The 23,442-nt window shown below is 46.4% G+C and overlaps 1 protein-coding gene across 1 annotated transcript in view; it reads right to left on the reverse strand.

The window, feature by feature from the left end:
* Positions 1 to 23,442, reverse strand: part of PRDM16 (PR/SET domain 16) — a 151,970-nt gene that overhangs the window by 111,372 nt on the left and 17,156 nt on the right. Inside the window, exon 2 of the mRNA XM_005143254.2 lies at positions 6,196 to 6,246. Within this exon, the coding sequence (XP_005143311.1) occupies positions 6,196 to 6,246 (51 nt within the window). The remainder of the gene's footprint in view (positions 1 to 6,195; positions 6,247 to 23,442) is intronic.

A 23,442-nucleotide genomic window follows, 5' to 3' on the forward strand; every position in this document is an offset into this window, starting at 1 on the left:
GTTCAAGGCCAGGTTGGATGGGGCTTGGAACAAGCTGTTCTAGTGGGAGGTGTCCCTGCCTGTGGCAGGGGTTGGAACTGGATGAGCTTTAAGGTCCCTTGAACCCAAACTACTGTGGGATTCTACAGTTCTATGATCTTTCTTTCTCTCTTTCTTTCTTTCTCTCTTTACCTCATACTTCCCACTGAGACACAGCAGATCACCAGTGTGAGTGGATCAGCTCTGTCAAGGGAACAGCCTCCTGCCTTTCACATCCCACAAAGCATCACTGGTTCTGTAATACCTTGAGGCTCCACACAACCTGTGTGTTTATGTTTGAGATGCATTACAAGACAAGGTGACCTCTTGTAACTCGCTGCCTCAAGTTAAGCAGACACTTTTATCTGAAGAGATACTGCTCAACAGAGGTGCATGTCATTTGGAGCAATGGGTATAAATAGCTCAGCAGCACATTCAGACACTTCCCTCTCCGCTGCAGCAATCACTTATTCAAGAAAGTAAGACGGGAGGCTATGATTTAGGGCTACAAGAGCAAATCAATGCCCTTGCATTCAGTTCACACTGTAGTGATTTAGTATGAACTTGCCTAGAGTGGGAGGAAGGAAAGGAACCAACTTACTTTACACAAAGGTCTTCATTAAAGTCATATGAGGCTCTTACATCGTATCCATATTTACATTAACTTGCAAAGAGAGAACATGGTAAATCACCATTAACCACCCTCACCCTCTGTCCTCCTGAAACAAGCTGATGCACACTCTTAACATCACATCAGCTGTACTTGAGTATACTGGAGACATGGAGAGAGCAAACTTAACCACTGCTGCTTCTCTTCACTTGCCCTGATTTCTGGGTTTAACCCCCACAAGACCTCTTTATGGACTCATTTATTATACACACACACACACACACGATACGATCAAGCCCAACCATCTGCATCCCAGAGATGAACTGTACAGCACTGTTCCTGCAGGATGGCTTCACCATCGCTCTCCGCTGGCACCTCTGTGCCAGCTTACACCTTCCTTTTACTTTACATGCTTCATTTCAGCAAAATCAAGAATGCAAACTTCTTAGAAGTACTTAGTTTCCATGGCAACCTAAGCTGACCGCAACATTATTGTTCTCAAGAGGGAACTGACTTTACTATATGTTCATTCACTGAATTAATGGACTCCTGGTTCTTTTATTAGCAGCTCTCTAACAATAGAAAGAGAGAAATGTTATAAAAAAGCCTCTCAGACAACTGTCCACTCCTTTGTCCAGGGCTTATTGGAATGACGCAAGCCTATTCAAGGAAAGATTATAAAAATCAACTCAAAGCTGCCTCTGTTTGTGGCAACCAAACATACCTTTAGTTGGGAAAGATACAACTTATAAACCAGGCAAATTAAAGCTCTTTCTGAAACAGTAACTGTAAGGCAGTGATCGTGCTGCAACTGGACTTAACTGTGCTGTCCGGGTATGGATACAGGACCTCACAGGGGTTTGGGGAGCACCGGTACCCCCCCAGCTCTGGGCGCCGTCCTCAAGCTCTCAATGTGTTTCAACACTGCATTCTCCTTTCTTAAGCACACTCTGAGCACACAAAGGCAGGTGATACTTCAGGATCAGTCTGGTTAACAGTGTAAGTTCTCAGTATGAAATCTGTTTTAACCCCACTACAACTGGGGGTTGCCTTCTTCAACACACACAACTGAAAGATGAACAAACCTCACTGAAAGCTGACTGAGAGTTGTAAAACACTTTTTATCAGACATAGATAATAAATGTATTCCTGCAAACGCACTGTGTGTAAGTGCTGCAAACCCAGAAGTTGAAATCCCTGCATGTATAATGTTATGACAGGCTGCGCTCAGGCCTGGGGGTGTATGGCCAGGCTGTAATTGCTCCACAAAAGACAGTTAACAGTTCCCTTGCTCTTCTCTAACTACCTTCCTGACTGCTTATTGAAGTCTGATTTCTGACTCCTCTGGGTCATCATTCATCAGCCCTACAGATCCCGCTGGGACGGACTGACCAGACCTCTCCATATCCCTTGTTGCCAGAGGCCATTTCTGACGGCTGTGATATAGAAAATGTCTTCACAGCAATCCGGAGGGACAAACTGTGGTTATAATACCCAAATAATCATTTTGCAAATTATCATAATTATCAATCAATCATCTGGTGGGAACAATGTGTTCCTGAAGTATCAGATGGTTCCTGTGACCTGTAGCATTTTGCATATAATAATAAACCTGGAGAGATTTATGGCCCCATCCCGCTCAGCATCTGCAGTGGCAAAACATCAGTGGGTTTCTACTTCTGTTTTGGGAGCAAAAGCTTTCCACCCACCCAGGTTTCTGTTTACAACTTGGTGCTCTCTAAGAGGTCAGGATTCTGATCTCACTCACTTCTCTAACAGTAACTTTGTTTTTAAAGCCAATCTGTGTGATTTGGGAGGATAAATCACTGCTGCCCAAATTACCTCCGCTCCCTGACACCAGCATTATGTTACCCAGCTTCTGGTGTTCTGCAGTGTGAGTCTGAACTCAGCCAAAGTGGGGGGAAAAAATGGGGTTTGCCTTCAGTTTTTGTTGTGGTGTTTTGTATAAAGCCAGATTGAATCCCACTCTTCTGAAGCTGATAGCATCTCCCGCTCCCTGCGCGCTTCCTTCTTGTTAATGGATAAATTCAGGCTCTCCACAAAGTCAAAGAATAAATTTAAAGCCTTTTGCCAAATGCCTATCCTATTGGATTTTGATAAGACGGCTATTGAGCTTTAATAATGTCTTCTATCCTTTTTCAGCTGGCCCTTAACATGTCTCTTTATTTGTCCCTAAAGCCTCTTCAGCGATGCCTTTTTATTACAAGTCTCTCAGCTTGCTCTCAAGGGAGACAGGGTCGACAAGAGTGATAGATAGATAACTCTATAGATTATCTCCCACAGATGTTTTCTCTCCAGTAGCCCCTCAGGCTATTCCCTCTAAGTAAACAGAAACTAAATAGAGAGTCTACTGAAGAGAAGTCCCTGAGGTCTCTTGTCACCACAGCCAGGAGCCCTGCACAGAGCCTCCTTCAATGTGATTCTCGAACCGTCGGCCAAAGTGACTTAGAGGAGAGATAAATACACCCAGCACTGCTCCCTGGGAAAGAAGGTGTCCTGTAATGGACACTGGGCTCGCTTCCTGCCGGAGGAAGTCTGAATCTTTCATCTCCCTCTCAGAGTTAAATCAAGATGACAATGAAGAGGATGGTAACAAGCCCTCGGTATTAAACACAGCGGAGAAGCATAGAAAATGCAGAGCGAGGGAGCACGTGAGCTGCTCTCTAAGCAAAATAAACAGGCTGCAGGAAGATGGCCTGGAAAAAAGAGACATTTGGAGCATGGGCAGTATACCCACAGGTATAACCCACAGATCACTGAATGCACACATTCAGGTCACTAAAAAGAGGGAATCTCCCATTTCAGCACAACTCCCACAATCGATTGGTTCAATTTAAACAAGCAGGATGAGGAGCTGATGTATATTTGTGCAGGTTAAACTGAGCATCAGCAAGCACAGCAGATAAAAGGAAGACTTACTCAGAGCACACCACGTTTTAGTCTGTGGCATTCCCACGTACAGATAAACGACCCTGGGTACAGGTTCTTTAATAACATTGCTAGAAATCTGAGTTCTTGTGAGACAGCCACTAACAAATAAATCAGCTCCCTGGTGTTAGTGGTCCCAGCAGAAATAACAGTAATACAAACTCAGAAATACTGGGCACAGTGGGATAATACTTCTTGTTTTGCTATGAGCCAAAAGAGGGCCCATTTCAGGGTACAGCACAACAGTGTCTGCGGCTGCTCTGCTGCATCTTCAGACTTCTCACTGCCTTTCAGTGTAGGAGCAGTTATTTAAGAGCATCTTTGGTCTGGCAGATGAAGAGCAGAACAAACACGGGGGCAGTTTTCATGCAGAGATGCTTCCTGAGCACCTTCCTGTGCCTCTCACACCACCACACTTCCCCCCCCCCCCCCCATTCCTTTTGCTTCTTATTACAGATTTTCTCTCCATCTAGGGATTTTTTTCTCTTTCTAGTTCCTGTTAATGCCAGTTCTGAACCCCTGATGCAGCAGCCAAAGGAGCCATTGACCATTATGGTCCCTGTTTGGTTCCAACATCCTCCTCCTGCGGTTTAAGTCAGCCCACCCACTACAGTTACATTTGCCTTCAGTCACCTTCTCAGCACCACCTTATCTCTGAAGGAACAGGAATAAAACTGAAGTCAAACCTCAACTATTGTGTCTTCAGGGATGTAACAAGCAAGTGATTCAGAGAGGCTGGAAAAGGAGCTCTTCCCCCAGGAGGGTTTTGTGCCACCGGAGCAGAGTGTCCGGGTACCTCTTACAAACAATCCCAGACACTACAGAAACCTCAAGGAATGATTTTCATTCCCTATTTTCCACTTTCTTCTGACTGAAAAGCTGTCCAGCAGCAGTCTGGTCACAAGCCATCAAGTTTAGACTTGAACTCTTTACCTTACTGCACTGACCTTTCTTACCCGAGCTGTAAAACCCTACTGCCCATCCTTCAATACATTTATCACCTCATAAACTCCCACTAGTGCTTCTCTACAATGCATTTAAAAGACACAAGTGGAAGGCCAGTCCTTCCCCCCCTTGTCAGATATCCTAATGTCCAGTTCTATACCTGCTGTACAGAGGCAGATTTCAGGACACACAGCACGTTTCAAAGAGCTGCTGTTTCTGCAACATTCTCATCTGGAATAAAATGACATTTCAATGCAAACCCATGTATTGCACACGCAAAGCTGCCAGTCTAACACTTCCCTCTGTCCTTGTCTCATACACAGCCTGCTCTCTTTAGGGTCCTGTAGATCCTGCGAGGTCGGGACACAGTTTATTTGTGATGCTGTAATTAAAGACTGACAAAGAGCCAGCTGAGCAGGGGAGAATCCCCCCATCCGCCTGACAAGTGTGTGGTGATAATACGAACCTGCCACCTCATCACTGTGTCTGTCCAGACAAAGGGATCCCACAGAGGCAGAGACCAACACCCCATGAGTTATGGGGATGAACAAGGTAAAAAGTTCAGCAGTGTTGCGACAGGTCCCTCGCAAGGTCATGGGATGGTCAAAGGATGTTTCATGTTGGGAGCCTGGCTTCCCAAAGCAAAGCTGGGGGTTTCCATGTGCTAGAACAGATGCTCCACACTGGACATGGGTCTGAATGTCTTATCCCAAACTGACGCTGGAGCTGGACAAGTATTACATTTCACTTTGTTTGGCAGAGGGAAACAAGTGTTTCCTTTAGCTTTCAGTTAAGCAGCAGCACTGACACTCACCTCAATGGGTGAATCAAATGGCAGTTGCTGCAAGTCCCAGTTTAAAATACCTTCTACTTTCAACTACTCCCATGTGATGAGGGGTGCTGTGAATACTCGCTATGAGACAACTGCAGATGCAAAGACAGCCACCTCCTCACCTCAACACGGACACACACATCTAGAGAGCCCATCATCCAATACGACTTGTAACACTTTCCTTCAGCAAAGCTGTTAACCGAAAGACAGCCACGGAAATAATGTGATTTTAGTGTTACTGAGAATAACCTCAACCAAAATAGCAACCTGGCTACTGAAGTATGCAGCCCTGAGGCTGCCCCACAGCCACTAGGAAGAGATTTAGACAGCTGGGCTGTATTTGGAACACATTTTTCTCTGATCAGTATTACAGTTTAAGCATCACAATGTGATGAAAAGCACTGGTAATACATCACATGAGTTAAACTTTATCCTTTTATACATCTATTCCTTTTCCCTTGGACTCCACATAAGCCACATTTACATAGTGAGGCGACCTCTAAAAATTTAGCACTTTTAACAAAGGACCAACATTTTCTTTTACTGGAAAAGAGGTAAATGAGGTTTTTCACTTTGGACTCGGAGCTGTTTATGTTGTAGCTGAATCAAGGAGCACTTTAAACTCCTTTTTCATAAGGACTGGAATCACAAGAAGACAGGACAAGATGCCAACAGCAGCACAACACTTCATCCAGAAAAGCAGCAGCAAATACTGGAAGCCTTTTAGGACACTGTCACCACACACACCTCTGTTCAGCAGCAGGAGCACAGGATGAAGTGCTGAGCTGCACCTTGAAGCCAGGCAGTAAAACAGTTTGGGTAAGATTGATCCATGTCTTACCTTCTTTATGTTGCCCTCTTGGGAGGTCACCTCGGGATCAGTCAGCATCTGCTGAGAAAAACACAAAACAGAAGCAAAATTCAGTTGAATTGCAACTGTGGTAAGAGAACACATTGTTTGTTTGCTTGGGTTTATAGGTCAAAACTCCCTGCTGCAACAGAGCAACACGGATGTTTTGGGAGTCAGATGGAAGGATTATACCACAACTACCATCATTTTCTGCCACAAGTTTCAATGTTCTCTGTAACTCCTGTGATCCCTTTAGATTCAGCTGATGGGAAGATGCGTTTCCTTCCCCAGTGGCAGGTGATGTGGGCTCTGGCTGCTCAGAGGATGGAGACCTGTGTGCTCTCCAAAAGTGCATCCCCCAGAGCAGAGTGGGGACCAAATGCAGCTGTCAGCCCCATACCAGCAGCGTGTCCCAGTGGCAGGGACTGACCATGGGATGCTTTGGTACCTCAGTGCTCCCAGCAGCTGTGCAGGAAGCTCTTTAGTGCCTCCTCCAACAGAGGAGGGGTGACACAAGACATGAAACCACTGCCATGCTCTACCTCAGGTTAGAGCGAGATGTGATGAGAGTGGATATACACTGCAAAGAGCCTCACTTAAAACAATCATGGTAACAAATGAAGGCCCAAAGAAGCTCCGTTGTATTTCTGCAGCTGAGGTTTGGCACCAAGCTCCTGGAGCCCTTTGCCCATGCCCAGGTGACATGGACCAATCCACAGCTTTCCACACTGCTGGCAACCATCTGCCAGCTCAGCTGCAATAACAACGGGTCGTGTTCTGCACAGCAAGGATCCTGAACCAGCCCCTGGCTTTTTACAGCTGCTCTAATAGATACTGAAACTGCGGTTCAGAAAGCAGCTGAAAGCAAACAGGAGCAAGAGGTGAACACCAGAGCAGTTAGAACCCATGTGTTCCTATGCTGTGTGTGCACATCCATGGGTTGAAACCTCACCCTGAATTACTGGAACATCAGAGCACGTGTCGCCAGGCTGCTGGGGAATCCCTGACCATTCCCAAGCCCAGATCACTTATGGATCTGGGTACATTTACCCACCAAACCTTTACAATGAGGCCATAAAACTCTCGGAGCTGTCATATAAATATGCCTGCGCTAAATGACTTGAAAACCTTTGTGGAAGACTGCTGCTTCCAAATGAAGACATTTAACTGTAATTATCAGATGCAAAACACCATTCAATACAATTGGTTAAGCATGTGCATTCAGAGTGCATAATCCACGCGCTCAACATGGCCCTAAATGTAGAGAGGGGGAAAAAAAAACCCTAAAATGAAGTGCAAATGGGGCTGTGGTATAGTCCTATATAAACAGGCTTAAGAGTCAGGAATTCCTGAATCTGAATCTAAATGCCAACATAAGCTTCCTTGTGTGGGTTTGGACAGATCTGTGTACGAGGGGCAAGTTCTGCTGCTCAAACAGGATTTTTCCCCCATCTCAATTCAGGGCAAATCCCAAATTTCATCATTCTTAGGGAACAGAATTTCTGTAAGAAGTATTTCATCACACTCAAACCTGCTCCTTCCATGGGATAGCAGCAGGGGCTGGTTATGTACCTGGTCATGAAGAGCATGTGAACCTTGACAAGGTGAAATATCTGTTCACTTTCCTGCTGCTACAGAACCTGTGGGGAAACAAACCCCTGAGCCAGGATGTATTTTAGATTCGATGGAACCATCTCCCCATGCAAACTATCAGAATGGTTTGTGTGGGAAAAGGTATTTTACCAGTAGTGGGAGACCAGGAGCAACTTTAAGCAGCATTTCCCATCCTTCCTTTACAGCTGAAAATCCTGGAGTTAATAAAGGAGAAGGGATTATGTCCAGAATTCAACAGTATGGGACTAAGTTAGCTTGGACATGGCCCAGGGCTTGATGTCCTCAGAGGTAGACCTGAGATCACTCCCAACAGCAAAAGAACTGGACACTGCAGTGCTGTTGATGCAAAAAGCACCTCCTCATTCAATGGGGAAGGGAGAAAGAGGGGAAGTAAGTACCAGATGCGATGTTTATTATTAGGAATAACAAAAGATGCTTTGAAAAGCTACTCATGGGGTAAGTTCAGCTCAGGCTGGACTTCATCTTACGCAGAATGCCCTAAGACTAAATAGAGGCTTGGTGCATACGGCGGCCTCGCTCCGGCAGCTCACACATGTTCTTAAATGTTCCCCAAATTTACACCAGATGCTTTTTCCATCAACTGATAGGTTGAGTTTTAGCCAGAAGACAGACAATGTGTCAGCAGCAGCCGCCAGGGAACGCGGGTGCAGGCTCTGCTCCGAGCTGCTGATGAATCCCTACATCCCACTTCCTGGGCTCAGCAAACTGGTGGCAACAGAATCCTGCCTCGGTCCCATCGGTCCGGGATGTGCTATAATCTGTGCAAAGCCTCCTGAATGTATTCTAAACATGTCAAGTAACACCATGTGATTCGTTTTGAAAAACAGTTTACAAGCTGGCATTCTCCAGCTGCAGTTAACCCTAATTTGATTACATTACCCAGACAGATCACAATGAGCTTATGTAAATAGTAACATTATCCATTCATTCCCGGGGCTCAGATAAACTGTCATTTAAAGGAAAAACCCACAAAACCCAAACTAAAGCAGCGCGGTGGATGCCTTCAGCAGGCTCTGACAGTGCACAAGATGACAGACCAGAACCTGCCCCTGCTGCATCCCTGGGAATCTTGAGGTTTAAGAAGGAATTCCATTGCTGCTCTGAGTTGGAAACAGAAGAGGATACCTCATAACTCCATAGAAGCAGATAATAGCACTTTTCAGTAACATGTTCTGCATTGTCATCTGTTCCTTTAGTAAGACCTTAATACACCAACGCTGAAGTCAGGAAGATTTGAAGCAAGTCAATATTTAAATCACTGTCTGGGTATATCATGTATCACACATCATATTATAATGGAACAGCTAAGAACCCTCCAACAACAAAGTCACAGAGGTGATGCTCTTTCATAGTAAAGCCAGAGGGAGAAGGAACCCACAGAAACCCATTTCAGCACTTGGGAACTTTTCCCATTGGCTGAAATTTATAAAATCCAGGGATTTTATAGCACTTTTGGCCACCAATTTACCAAAATGTCACATTTTCTATAGTAAGTGAATCTGTGAAGCCCTCTTAACTTGAGGAAACTTTCAATATCCTGCCTTGGGAATCTGAAACGAATGTGCCTGGAATTAAGAGGAAAGCTCTTGTCTAGGAGGAAGAATTTCCTCTCCTGGCTGGTGAGTGAAGGAGGATGAACAGCACGACTCTGACTGGCAAGAGACAAGCCAAGGGCTGAAAAGAGTATAGAGAATAAACCAACCATTCACTGCTAAGGGCAACCCCGGTACAATTGAGAACACTGCAGAGCAGCCAAACTGTGGTTTGCAGACCAGTAACAGCCTGCGAAGCCATGGTATGCACTCCACAGACCATCTTATAACCATTTATTTCTCAGTTGAAAGTCTGAACAAAAGGGTGGTCCAGGGCTGCAGGAAAAGAGACCAAAAGCAGGAGGGAAGCAGTGGTGCCCTGCCATGGGGAGCACCTCTGCACTTGCTCCTGCCTTCTGTCCACTGTGGCTTTACAGGAATTCCTCCTGTTTGCCAGCTTTCGGGAGAACAAAACACAGTTTACATCAGGTGAACCATTACAGGGGATTCCAAAGGGTGTTCGAAAGAAAGGAACAACCAAAGCCACCTTGTAGTAAGAAACAGCTCCTGATCATCCCCTGAAACCAACCTGTGCATCCAGAAGGGAACAGGAAAGTACTGGGGGTCATTAGTGTTAAGAAGGAAAATTAATGTCAAGCATTTAGAAATAAAACACACACCCCATTTATACACATGGCATGGCAAGTTCTGTATCACTTCTTACAGCCAGAACTGCTCCATGACACTGCCATCGAGTTCAACTGCAAATACCAGGAAGTTCCACAGAATCTAATGGAGAGCATTTGTAGTAACTTCAATAAGCTGAGGACTTGAGACTTCCAGCCAAGACAAATAAGAGAGGGGACTGATTAGTAAATGTCACCGTTTCTCTTGCCAAGCACTCAGGGACTGGTGATAGGAGAGTATTAAATATAATCTCAGAGTCTTTAGGGGCTCTTTGATTTTATATTGCATTCTTATCGGGTTCTTAAAGTCCAGCGTTAATGAGCACAAGAAACGCACTCGAGTTTGGCAGGTTTGCTCAAAGAAAACTTATTCCATTCACTCCACGTGCCCCTGCCATCCAGGCTGGAGATGCTTTTCCCTTTCACGTGGTGCCACGTCTACCTCTCCCCATTCTTCTTCTCCATTTGAGCAATCCAGCGTCACCTTTAGCAACCATCTATTTGGTGTGACTGTTGGAAGCAAAGAGGCTTTACAGCAAATGAGCTCTTTAGGGACCCTGGAGCAGAGACATTTACACAGTAAGAGCTCACCCAGGGCACCCCTTTTGCAACGCGCTGGGACTCCTGAGAGAAGAGTAAGTCCCGATTAGTAAGGTTTTTGCCCAGTATTTTGCTCACTTAACACCTCCCAGATATGGCCAATAGGACATCATTGTCTTTAAAAAAAATATTAAGGTTCCTTTTTCCTGAAGGAAATGCCATTGTAAAACTGAACTTTGCGAAGATGGGAGGGGTACCTCTCTCTGTGCCTAATGCTGAGCAGTAAGAATGGAAACACCAAGTTCCTAGCATTGAACTGTACCTGTATTTATCCCATCTGTTCATCTTCAAACCTGGCAACGCTCCTCGCAGACTTCGATACTGAATAAAGTATGAGCTGCCCTGACACAATGTGCTTCTGAGCTGCAAACCAGGGACACCTTCACTCCAACCACAGAAAACAGGAGGAGAACGGAAGCTTGGGGTCATCAGCCCCAGTTTCTGCTGCCACAGAGCACACAATCACTTCACATAGCAAGAGCTATTCCTTATCTGTGCAAAAAATCACCTTGAAGAATGAAGTGCAATGTTTTGGTTAACAGATAAAGCTCTGCTGTTTGCAGCCATGTAAATGGGTTGGGTGGCTCCTTCAGTCACACATGATGCATCCATCCATCTTTTGTTCTCGACCCTTTTTAGTTATAAAAATGACCTTGATATTGACAGAACAATATAAATGAACTTCCTCTGTACTTCGCCTATTGATAACCTGTTTGTTAAGATGATCAGTAATAATCATAAGTAAATAAAGAGTGATCATACATCATCTTGTAATGGCAGTGCTGACATGTGCTTCACCTGACATATGGGGACCTCTGGGCTCCGGCCGAAGAGCTCGTACTTCACATTAAACTGCAGCCTTTCTATCCAGGACACCCAATGACACCTATACAAGGCAATGCACTCAGATCTTGGTATCTCATCATACCTGTTGTGATGAGGGTATCTTAGAAAATACCCTCAGAGGGAAGAAGTGCATTGAAATGGATTCAACAAATCCAACCCCTGGAATCATTAATTACTGAAACACCAGTCACTTGTGCCCCCCTTTGGGTGAGCTTCATACACAGCTGTTGGCTGATCTACCCCATCCTTGGTATCTCTGGGGTAACATTCCTTTCCAGCAGACTTTCAGAAGCTCCCTGCCCTTCTCCATTCAGCAGCAGATGTTAAATACCTTGAAACCACAGCAATGTCAACACTGCTCCTTTCTTTCCTCACAAAATCCCCTCTATCACAGTCTTGCCACTGATGCTGAAGCTGACTGGCACCAATATTACAGGAAACAGCATTTTTTATATAAGAACAGTCCCAGCACTTCACTTTCTCCACATTACCACTGCTAAAGAGGACTGGGATTAGATGTAAGAAGGTAAAAGATTCTCTTCTACAGGCCCCCAGACTGCTTGGCCTTCTCCCATCACCCATCTGGAGCATTCTGCCTCCATCTTATTTAAACCTTATTACACAGTTCCCAATTTGAGAAAGAACAGAGAAAAATGACCTCATTCCATTCTCTTCCTCACAGCCTCAAAAGGCACTGATAAGAGTTATGAACGGGTCTGCCATGTTTAAGGAGTCTATGACAAATACACTTTTTCACAGCCTTCTTGCCTGTCTTGCTTCCAAAGCCAAAGCTTTTCCCTGCCCAAGCAACACACGACTTTGCTGAGCTGAGTGTTCTACTTCCCCACATGCAAGCATGTCAAATCACAAGCACAACAGAGAAGCCAACTTGCACTTCAGTGTGTACAGACCTTGCCAAAACCCCAGCTCAATAAACTGCAGTTGTATGTGGAGCTTATCCTCAGCTCCATCAAAATAATGGCCTTCAGTGTACCCACAGTAGCGCACCGAAGCTAAATAGCTAAGCTGTGACATGGACATTTTTGATCATTAATCACACTTGAAGGAAAATAAAGCCAATATGCAACGTTCCCACCCATTTCAAAGGTCTGAGGAGGGAAATGCACTGTCTCATTGAGCAGCTCAGCTTTGCTGCTCACACTGTGAAAGGAGGGAATGAAAACACAGCAGCCTTCCTAATAGCCGGTACCGTCCAGGGGGAGTGCAGGCTGTCTGGGAATGCATCCCTGCCTGGCACTCCGACAGACAGGATGGGATATGTCACTTTGATACCCATCAGCAGGATAACCTAGCTGTCACTTTAACATGACAAGGTCATAGCCAGTCAGTATGATGCAGGAAGAAAAATGGGCCATTAAAGACAGAAGAACTGAAGAGAAACATCAGGCTGATGCTGAGACGTTTGAGTCTTGCTTGTTTTAGGGAAGATGTGGATATTGTGGATAGGATATGAACCTTTCTGAAGGGACAGAAGCCGGTGAGCAGCAGAGCCACCATGGGGGCCTGTCCCAGAGCTCATTTCACTCACCAGAATAAGTCTTTGATAAAGTGAAGCTCTGAAGAGCCTTCCATGGGCCCCAATGGGAGGGGAATCTCCCGTTCTAGCGTGCTTCTTTCATGGGATGCTCTGTGCCAACAAGAACACTTTCTGCTATTGTACGTGCCCCTCTTTTCACTTGTCCTCAAGGTACACTGCTGCTCAAATAGAGGGTAAGTCCTTACTTTGAGTTGTTAACTTAACTTGGAGAGGAATTCCCTGTAGGAATGTTCTGTGCAGGGGAAGGAAACAACAGAGGAACAGAAAAGGGCACTTCATTGTCCTCTATTCAGAAGTAGCATCAAGCAAATGATATTCTCTATAAAGCAAAGTGAATACAGCATTATTCTGCAGACTAACTTCAGACATGGGCACATTTACAGAGCGTATAGTGCTGGTTTATCTGAATTGATAGGGGGTGCCAGGTGAGTTCCCTTTTAAGAGCTGGAGAAACAATCTGGGACAGAACTGGATAATATTGTGCTTGGAATGATAATATTGTATTTGGAAAAGGTCAATACTTTATTTAATCAGGCAGACAGAGAGTGGGTGGCACTTTCAATCCAGTTCCTTGAGACAGGAATTCAGGGAGTCCAAAAGGAAGTTAAGTTCAGTTTTAACTTGGGCTGCTGATTCCTTCCACAGGTAGGAGTTTGTGTTTGGAGCATTCAAGGGCATAAGGCCAGGAATAGGTCCAGTGCTGCTGTGGAGGGAATGCCATCCGGAGTGCCTAAAGCTTCACTTACAGCTGGTTTGAAAACCAGCTACAGTTCCAGGACTGACAAAGCACGATGGAGGTCTCCCTGTACCACTGCTGAACCCCCCTTCAGACACTGGAAGCTGCTCTGAGGTCTCCCTGCAGCTTCTCTTTCTCCATGGTTAAACAGCCCCAATTTCCTCAGCCTGCCTATATATACAGGGCAGCATTTGCAACATTATCTCAACCCTGGAATTCAAGTTATAGGCATCCCAGTTATGGGCATTTATTTCTCACAGATTTCCTGCAATCTGCTTCAATTATGAATTTGACTGCAGAATATAAAACCCTTCTGCTTGCACCACGTAATTGTGTTCCATGGCAGGCCTGGCATTCATCACTGCCCTGCTGTCCCCCAGCCTAAAAGATAAAACATCCACAGGGTAATAAATGTCAAACTATGATTATTGATGCTTTCAATTAAATTGATTATCTATTTGAGGTGCATAGTGTGCTGATTTATTGCTGTCTCTTTACGTTGCACTTGGCACAACAGCTTCTCTGAAGGTGAGTGGTTGAGTGTTTCAATAGATTTTCTATTAGATCTGGGGTTTCAAAAGTGGCTCACAACCACCCCAGTGCTTGGTTAACTGAAATGGTACCTGAGTGAGCCTGAGATACACTGATTCCTGTTCTCTTCTGGAGCCATGTGAAAACAGAAAGGGAAAACTTTAGTATAAGTGTTAATGGAAGGATGGATCCATCCTTGACTTACATCCCTCATTCACAAACTTCTTGCAATGTCCATTAGACAAACAGAGTGTGTAAGCCTGAGCTTTGCTGAGTGCTGCCCACCTCAGCAGGGAGGTGAATGACCTTCGGCTCGTCACTGCATTGTGTTTTTATTAGTTTCAGATAACAGGAGCTATAAAAACCAAAGCCATTTCCTCACCAATGATAACCAGCAGCTGCTTCATACACAGCACTCCTGTCAGCTGCAGCAGGGGAAGGGGACACGCAATGACCTTGATCTGATAATTCAAGCAGGTAGACTTAAGAGAACCTCAGTTACAAACCCCACCACCTTCATGGGGAAGAAATCCAGTGCCAATAAGGCACTGACTGTAAAGTGGAGACAGGGGCAAGTTTTCCTTTGTGATTCCCCACATGTGATATTTCCAGGTAATGGGGATACACCAAGCACTGTGTGACTGGACCTCCTGGTACAATGCTATGTCTGACTGAGTTTCCCCACTGTTTATTATCAGAGGCACAAGGACTTCAGGCTGAAGACCAACTGTGTCACTGATACTTAACATAGGAAGATGAGTCTGCCCAAAGGACCCTGTGAAATAAGGAAAGGCAATGGAAGAACAGTGGGAACAGACATGAAGGATTTACTATCCCAATTTTACAGACAAGAAATGAGGCAATGAGCCCAAATCTCAGTCTCTGGCATCTAGAAATTGAGTTTCAAGCTCCTTAGACCTAATCTTAACAGTAAGGCTGTGATTCCTTCTCAGATGCAAACACCTTTGACCCCAGGAAGCTCAGAACTATACACACATCTACTCAGACTTTGAAGCCTGCCTTATCTCTCCATAGTGTAACTGTCCCCTCCACTGCAACAGAGCTGTTTGTGGAAAAGGAGGAAACAAGGAAAACAAAACCCCTCCACAGCATGGGTCAGAACTCACTGGTTCACATTCACTGTGCTTTACCTCCCTCCTGGCAGAGCCCGAAGGGCTCTGTAGATCCTGTATGTGTTGGGAATATAACTGACACATTAACTCCTCTATCAGTACCTGAATCATGACCAATGTGAGAGAGGAACCACAGTAAGCATCTGCCAACCCAAAGCCAACTGCAGAAGAGGTCAGGGCCCATACTCAAGCAGCATTTCCATGTGATAGCATTGGCTGCACCTGAGAATGCAGAATGCAATGGGCAGGCTTACATCTGATTATCAAACAAGAGAAAAAGCGGCACAGGGAGGACCACAAGCAAGAAGGAATTAGGACAAATCCTCTCTAAAGGACAATTTGCTGTTTGGGAACATCAAAGCCACTTCGCTAAGAAGATAAATGAATGTGCTGTGGAGTTTATGTGGCCAGCCACTAGTCCTGCACCAGAGGTTAGAAATGGGACATCTGGTTTCCAAAGCATCCCTGTGTGGCCGCACACAGCTGTAATTATAGCAACAATTTGTGGAGAACATGGATGTGTTGTTTTGGCCTAAAGGAGGACACTAAAGGCCTGGAAGAAAGGAAAAGAAGCAAGCAGGAAACTCCATAGGATGGAAGGCTCCGACCTCCCTCCCCAGCACACACCACGAGCTCCAGGTGCAGGGGAACAAGTTCAAAGTGACCCTCAGTGGTGAGGGATGCTGCTGCGCTCCATGCCTGTGGCCTGATTGACAGAATGAGCCCCTTGTGATGCAGCAGAAGCCTGGAGGTGGAGGTGTTTGCATATGTAAAGTGCCTGGACCTCTTCCAGCCCTATGGAGCTGAGGAGAAAGTGTGCGGATGAGGATGCAGGAGGAACACCGTGTCCAGGCTGCCAGTCTGACCCCTGGCATGGGGTGTACATCTGTACGCATGGGGAGAAGCTCACCCTGTACCAAGGAGCACTCTCTTTGCACCAGCTGACAAAGGCACAAAAAACACCAAGAGACTCATGGGGACCTGGGGCTTTTGACTTGAGAATACCCCAAATCCTTCACCCTGGAAGCTTCCCGAACCACAAGCACCACTGCCTGCAGCACACAGGCTACCCAGGCAGCCTCAGGAGCTCATCCACCCCAGCTCAGCCTCGGAATCCTACAGACAACAGAACGGTGATTTTAGAAAGGAAGAACTCTGTGTATCTATTACTGCTTCCCATACAGTTCCCTGCTTCATGGAATCCCAGACTGGTTTGTGTTGGAAGTGAACTTAAGGCTCATCCGGTTCCACCCCCTGCCATGGGGGGCTCCTGCTGCACTAGAGCAGCTGCCTCCAAGCCCTGTCCAACCTGGCCTTACAATTACTCTTCAACTTGCACAGGGTAAAGTTCTGCCCCAGAAAAGGCAAAGAAAATAAGAACCTAAAAGGAGGCAACTGTGGTTCCTCACCCATTCCGTGCAGGCTGTGGCTCACACATCCTCCCTCCCTCCCAACCCCAACAAACCCTCCCAACCGGTCCCAGAAGTTTGATTCACTCCCTCCTTCCCTTCCCTCCCTGTGCCAGATGCTGGAATGTGCCTCTTCAGAGGAAACTGCTTGGATCTGGGCTGGGTTTCATGCACAAAGTGCCAGAGCTCCTGTTCCAGCACTGAGCACTGTGAGCATCCCGGCTCCCAAAGGAAACACATACTTGGCCTTCCCCTGTGACATTCAAACCTGGAACCCAAAATAAACTGCTTTTTCTCTCTCTCCCTCTCTTCATATCAACTCAGTAGCAGCATCCCCATCTCAGCTCACACACAACTGCCTGCGGAGCTCCACATGAATGAAGAAGCTGGGAACAGACTATTAAAATGGCATCTTCAGATTAAAAGAAACCACCCTATTCACAGCCCAGAGGGGTCTGGCTGGAAGCAAGCTCCTATCCTGGCTTTTTTAATAAGGACACATTGGAAATGTTACTGTCTTATCGTGGCAGCTGTACACAGCTATCAGTAATAACCGTGATGGCTGGGCTGGCCTGTGCCACAGAGGAACTGAGCAGGCATCTGCTCTGTTTAACGCACAGGAAGCACAGGGCAGAGGGTGTAATGGAGCCTCTAATGTGTTTGGGTTTCTCCAGTGGAATCCAACTTTATCAGGAAACAAAGGTCCTGATGGGATTATCAGCAGAAAGAAACCCAGAACCTGTCTGGCTGGAGAAGGGGCTCAGAGACTGTTATGTCAAGGTGCACCAGCTTCCTTCCAGGCACAGCTAAAAGCTGCTTCTGTAAATGAGAAATGACTGGAATTCTGGGTCCAGCACAAGGGGTTTAGCACAAATAAAGCAGAGCTTGCCTCACGCTGACTGCCCATAGAAAGCAAGGGGAAATGCAGACATTCATCTGGCAGACAGAGGGAGGCTGCTCCACAAGAGGTACCAGCATCTCAGCAAAACAGGGTTCTTGCAACAGACGTACTGGGAAATGTCCAAACCCTGCCCCATTGCACACCTGAGCACTGCAGCGCGCTGCCCATCACCATGCAGCCAACAACGTCTGCAGTTTACAGCACTTCACACCTTCAGTACAGCCCTGCTGCACCCTCGGAACACACAGAACTAGAACAGAAAGTGAGGTGGGTGCAGGAACGGGGAAAATAACCAGGTGAAGCCATAAAAGTCCAAGCTGGTGCCTACTGAATCTCTCAGGAAAGATCCAGTGATCACTCTTTAGTGTATGGGATGATTCAGATCACTGTGGAATTCCACAAAATCCAGGTTTATATCCTGGTTAAGCTATTGCAATACACTCAGAACACCAGGTTCAAGGGCTCTTGATAACACCATGAAATAAATACAACAAAGGTGTTTTAAACAGAGAACCACAACAGTGCTGAAGGATGCTGATGGGGTTTTGTATCTGCTGTGTCCCTGCAGCCTTGACCTGTTTCCTGCCTGCTCCTTTCTCTTTCCCACCCCTTTGCCATGTTGCTGGCATTCTCCAGCAGCTCTCAAGGTTCACACCCTTCACACAGTAAGACACACCATACAAATCTGGTCCTCTCACACATAGGAATACTGCTACAGCCATCACAAAACAACTGCTGCTTGGTTTTGCTAGGGATACAGAGGGGCTGGCCAGCAGCAGCCTGAGCCTTCATCTCCAGCACAAACTTAACCCACCTACCAAGCCATCTATAACATTGGTTCCCTAAGGATCCCAGACGGTTCAGGGGGTATTCCAGCTCACCAGAGGTACCTGTGGTCCCCACCTTCAGCCAGGAGCAGAGGATGGGGCCGCTCACTGCAGCCGAGCACAGCCCCCTCCTGCTGTCCCTGCCATCCCCTCACCTCCTCCCCAAGCACCAGCTAAGAAAGGGAAAGAATGAGAAAGTGAGTACTCTGGAGCTGGCACCGCAGACAATGTGTGTCTTGTGTGAGTAATTTAGCACGATGGCCAGTCAATCTGGTTTCTGGGCCCAATGCCCTGACCCTCTTTAGAGCCGCTCTCTCTCTCCAGCACAGTGTGAAACATTTCCTTTCACAGCCCTGACACTTTGCAGATTGAGACGTCAGCCCTGTCCAACTGCAGCAAATTAGCAATTTTTCTTTTACTAATTGGAAATAAAAATGTTTGCTAAGGGAATAATTTGTAGGAATGCAGAGTTCGGTTTCCGGCTTTTTATAAGGATGCTTTAAACTTTATCCATGGGCACTTCTCCTCTGTTTTGATGCCTTGCACTGTAAATTTTAATAGGTTACTCCACTGTTAACTTTACAGTCTCAGCCTTCCAGAGGACTCAATGAAGTTTTGAATCTATCTCCTTCCCAAAGCAGTGCCCAGCACAGCTGCCCTGCTTGGGAGCAAAGCACCGAGCACAGCTTCCAAGGGTTAAACACACATACAGCTACATGGCACATGGGCAGGAGATCTGTTTGTGAAGCCTTCACTTCCCAAGCTCTCCATGAGTACACTGGGGAGGGATGGGGAGCAGGCTCGGGAATGCTTTCTGGCATTAACCTGCCACAAATGGGCAGTTCCATCATTCTGAGCCCATGCATCAGCACAGCAGTTGCCCTCTGAACATACCTGAGGTGTAAGCACATCTCTGTTGCTAAGAGGAGCAAGGGGGCTCTTCTCTTCCATTTTTCAGCTCCTTTGCCCATTCACTGATGAAACATTAACGGAGGGTTTGGATGTTTAAACTCCCTTCCCATGCAGAAATGGACTAGTTTGATCTATGTGATCCTAAAAATCCCTGCAGTTCACAGCTGCCATGCAAACAGCAGTCCATAAAGGCTTCTTCAATTAAAGTTCTTCCAGAAAGCAGGATCAGGAAAGAGCCTCCTGGAAAAAGCTGCCCAGAAACCAGGCACCAAAATGCCCTTTTCCTGAAACACCAGTATTTCAGTTTAACATGTCTCTGATTCTTACTGCATGTAATGCCTCCCTGCACACTGCACCGGGCAGTGGTACATTAGCTCCTATAACAATGCCAGCACATAAAGAGTTACTGTTCTTTCCCCCTACACTTCCCCCCCCTAAAGCATTTGACAGCCATGCCTAATAATTCTTTCTGGTGTGGTTTTTCTTTTTCTTGATGTCTTTATGTGAATATGAAGCCAGAGTGAAAGGCTTTGGGTGACCCCCGTGAGAGAGAAAAAGTATGAACTACAGAGAAAAAGAGTGAGATATAGACTCCCTGCCGAGACATAGGCATCTTCTCTGGCAGCTCACAACTTGGCTTCAGAGGGCCTTTGTGAAGGAAAAAGGACTCTTCTTCACTCAGGCTGTGACAATAGGTGTTTTGTCAGAGAGGGACAGGATAAAAAGCAGGGGGTGGGAGGCGAGAGCATCATCGCGAGGGGCTAGAGCCTTTGGGGCCTGCAGATGTTGGAAGGAGGATGATTTATTGCTCCAGTGTCCTCAGTGGCATTTGGCTACCTTCCCAGAGCCCGGCATTGGTGGCCGGGCGGGAGGAGGGAGCACGGCACAACGGGAACCTCAGGACCTTCTCCAGGCAAAGCCATGGGGTGTGGGGAAACCCAGGGATGGCCACAGAGGGAGGGAGCACACAAGGATCAGTTCTGAACCACGTGAATGCAAGGGAAAAGTTGTTCTAATTCCTCAGGCCAGAAAGGGCAGGCACAAAATGAGGGGCAGTGGTTACCCATGAACTACAGCACTGACAGTCAATAACAGGGTCACTTTGTGCTTGGAAGAATCAGACCTAATTAAAGCATCTTCATCCAAACTCACAACAAGAACCCTAGGGGTGGTGAACACAGAGGAGGTTTTCCCTTCTTATAGCTCCTACTACCAACCAGTACAATTCAAGTGATTTCTGCATGGGCATAGAAGGCTGATGCCCCATCCCTTGCAGTGTCCAAGGCCAGGTTGGATGGGGCTTGGAGCAACCTGCTCTAGCGGAAGGTGTCCCTGCCCGTGGCTTTAAGGTCCCTCCCAACCCAAGCCAGTCTGGGATGCTATGAGCGAGAAGAGCCAAGGTGCAAAGCTCTCTGCTATAGGACGAGCAGGATCCACATGCCTGATCCCAAAAACCTTGGAGTGGGAACGGGAGGGATCTGATCCCCATTCCTTGCTCAGAAACTACAGAAAGCCTTGGAAGCAGTGAAAGAGGATTTATGCAAATCAGCTGAGAAAAGGAACTGATACTTTGGATGTCTCTCCATAGCCCCCACCAAACCTCAGAACCTTTTGAGGTCTGCCCATTGCTCCATATATCCAGTACATTGAAAAGTATCCCATATCACTGAGCCAGGGAATTCTGGATCATTTCCAAGCAAAAGGAATCACAGCCTAGCAAGAAATACACACCAAGACAGAACATTGCCAGCAGTTTGATTTAGGACTTTTGCTCCAGCTCCTTTCCTCTTTTAATACACAGATTTCCACCCCACTTTCTATATAAATACCGTATCCTATGGCTGGCAGCTTCTGTTGGTAGATTTATCCATTAGTGGATCTACCAAAACTGTTTTCTGTTGAAACAAGGGCACAGCTTCACGTCAGCAAAACACAGATCCAGAGACAGCATTAAAAGACAAACCCAGTAAACCCTGGCCAAGATGGATGCAAAGGGAAACCTTCAGAGTCACTTTGTACAGGAAGAGCTCGGCTGGGAAACAAAAAACCCTGGAATACAAAACGCAGGAGGGGGAAGTGAAGGAAAACACAAAGTTCCCGAGATGAGCACCAGTGGGACAGTGCTCAACACAACCCCAGCACTGAGGAGCTCACCCCTTCCAACCGCCAACACCCAACAGTGCCCACGAGGAGGGAGACCTCAAAGTGCTTCACCAAGACCCAGACACCCTTCCCTGCATCTGCTCAGCACTGCAGGATCCATTTACAGGAGGAAGTGAAGCATTCGGAGAGTAAGTGACATGTCCAAGGTCACACACGGAGTCAACTGCAGAGTCAACACAAGAGTAACTAGATCTTTGCTTAAAACCCCTTGGCTTTGACTGCTAGACAATGGCTCCCCCTCCCACGTAATCAACCAGCTCTGGAGAGGCAGAAATGCAGAGCTGCAGGACTAACTGCGTTCACTTGAGAATAAAAAACGCTGGGATGATTGTCTATAAATTATATGACATTATCCAGACCTCGCTGGGCTGGAAGTCAGGGAGAAATTTGATGAATTACAAGTAAGACTCGAACGCCGCAAGAGAAGTTTTGCTTTGACTGTTGCTCTTGGTCTCTGAAGTAAGGAAGAACTGTAGAGATACCCCAAGGGAACCAGAATCCCCATGGAGCTGAGCTTTCCAAACCCTCCCAACTTATTCTGCTACTTGACTCTTTATCACTATTGGCATTTAATATCCTGCTTCTCGTCTTGCTGTAAAGTGAGGTTTTGTGAAGTGCAATGAGTCTGGGCAAACAAGCTGACCTAACAGGCAACAGAAGCATCATCAGGACTTGCACAGTGTCGGGTCTCAATGTCTCACCTTTTCTGATGGAACTATTTATGCTGCTCTACAAACAGGCCCATCTAGGAGCTGTAATGGAAATAACCAAGCTGCCTTTTCACTTCCATTTCCGAGCCTGGCTTTGTACACGTTCATCTACACAGACTCACACATGTATCTGAGAGCAGCAAGCCCCGTGCACTGCGTGGCGTTGAGCTCCCTGGCTCCTGACGCACGTCACGGCACTGGAAGTAGAATAGATGTCAACCGAGGCTGGAAGGGAACACGCTGCTAAAAGCTGGCTTTGTCTATTTATTACTTCTCTTTACCCGGCAGTGTTTGGACCACAGGCACGGATAATGCTGCATCTTTAATGCTCTGCAACAAATTGCCACATCAGCACTAAATACCTCCACTTAATTTTTCATTTGGATACGATGAAACATTTTTTCCCATGGAAGGAAAAGTCCGGTCTTTGTGAGCGTGGCACTGCCAGCCCAAGTTACAGTAAAGGTTAATCCCAAACAAGAGACAAGTAAAGTAGACAAAGAGCATCATACACTTCACTTTTCAATGGATGTTTTCATAAATGTATGAATAATTTAAATTATCATTGCCGAGTATTTATTCGAGTGTTTCAGGGGAAAAAAATGCCTCCTCTTTTTTTTTTTCCCCTCCTTGATTCTTTTCATTTCTGTCTCATCTCTTTTATGTGCTGCATCGGCTGTTTTCTTGCCATCTGAATCAGTTTTTTGGAACAATGGGATGTATGAGGGCTGAGGGGGCAGTTGAAGAATACAGCCCTTGTTGTACACTCTGTGACTTGACATTGATTAATGAGGGTGCGGACATGGGCAGAATTTGATAGAGAGAGAAGGGGAAATTGGAGGACCTGAGGGCACCAGAAGGAGGAGGGCAAGGAGATGACAGAGGGAAGATGAGAACGGTGCCAGTGACTCCGCGCAGCATGTGGCAACAGCGGGATGCGGAAGTCGCATCACTCAAGGCCATCAACCACCAGAGATCCAAAACAGTCAGAGACTTCTTGTACCATGAGAAACACCCAAGAGTCACAGTGGGGCGCAGCAGAGGAGCTCCCACCTCTCT

This window comes from Melopsittacus undulatus, chromosome 12, assembly GCF_012275295.1.
Source record: "Melopsittacus undulatus isolate bMelUnd1 chromosome 12, bMelUnd1.mat.Z, whole genome shotgun sequence".
Taxonomy (NCBI): Eukaryota; Metazoa; Chordata; class Aves; order Psittaciformes; family Psittaculidae; genus Melopsittacus; species Melopsittacus undulatus.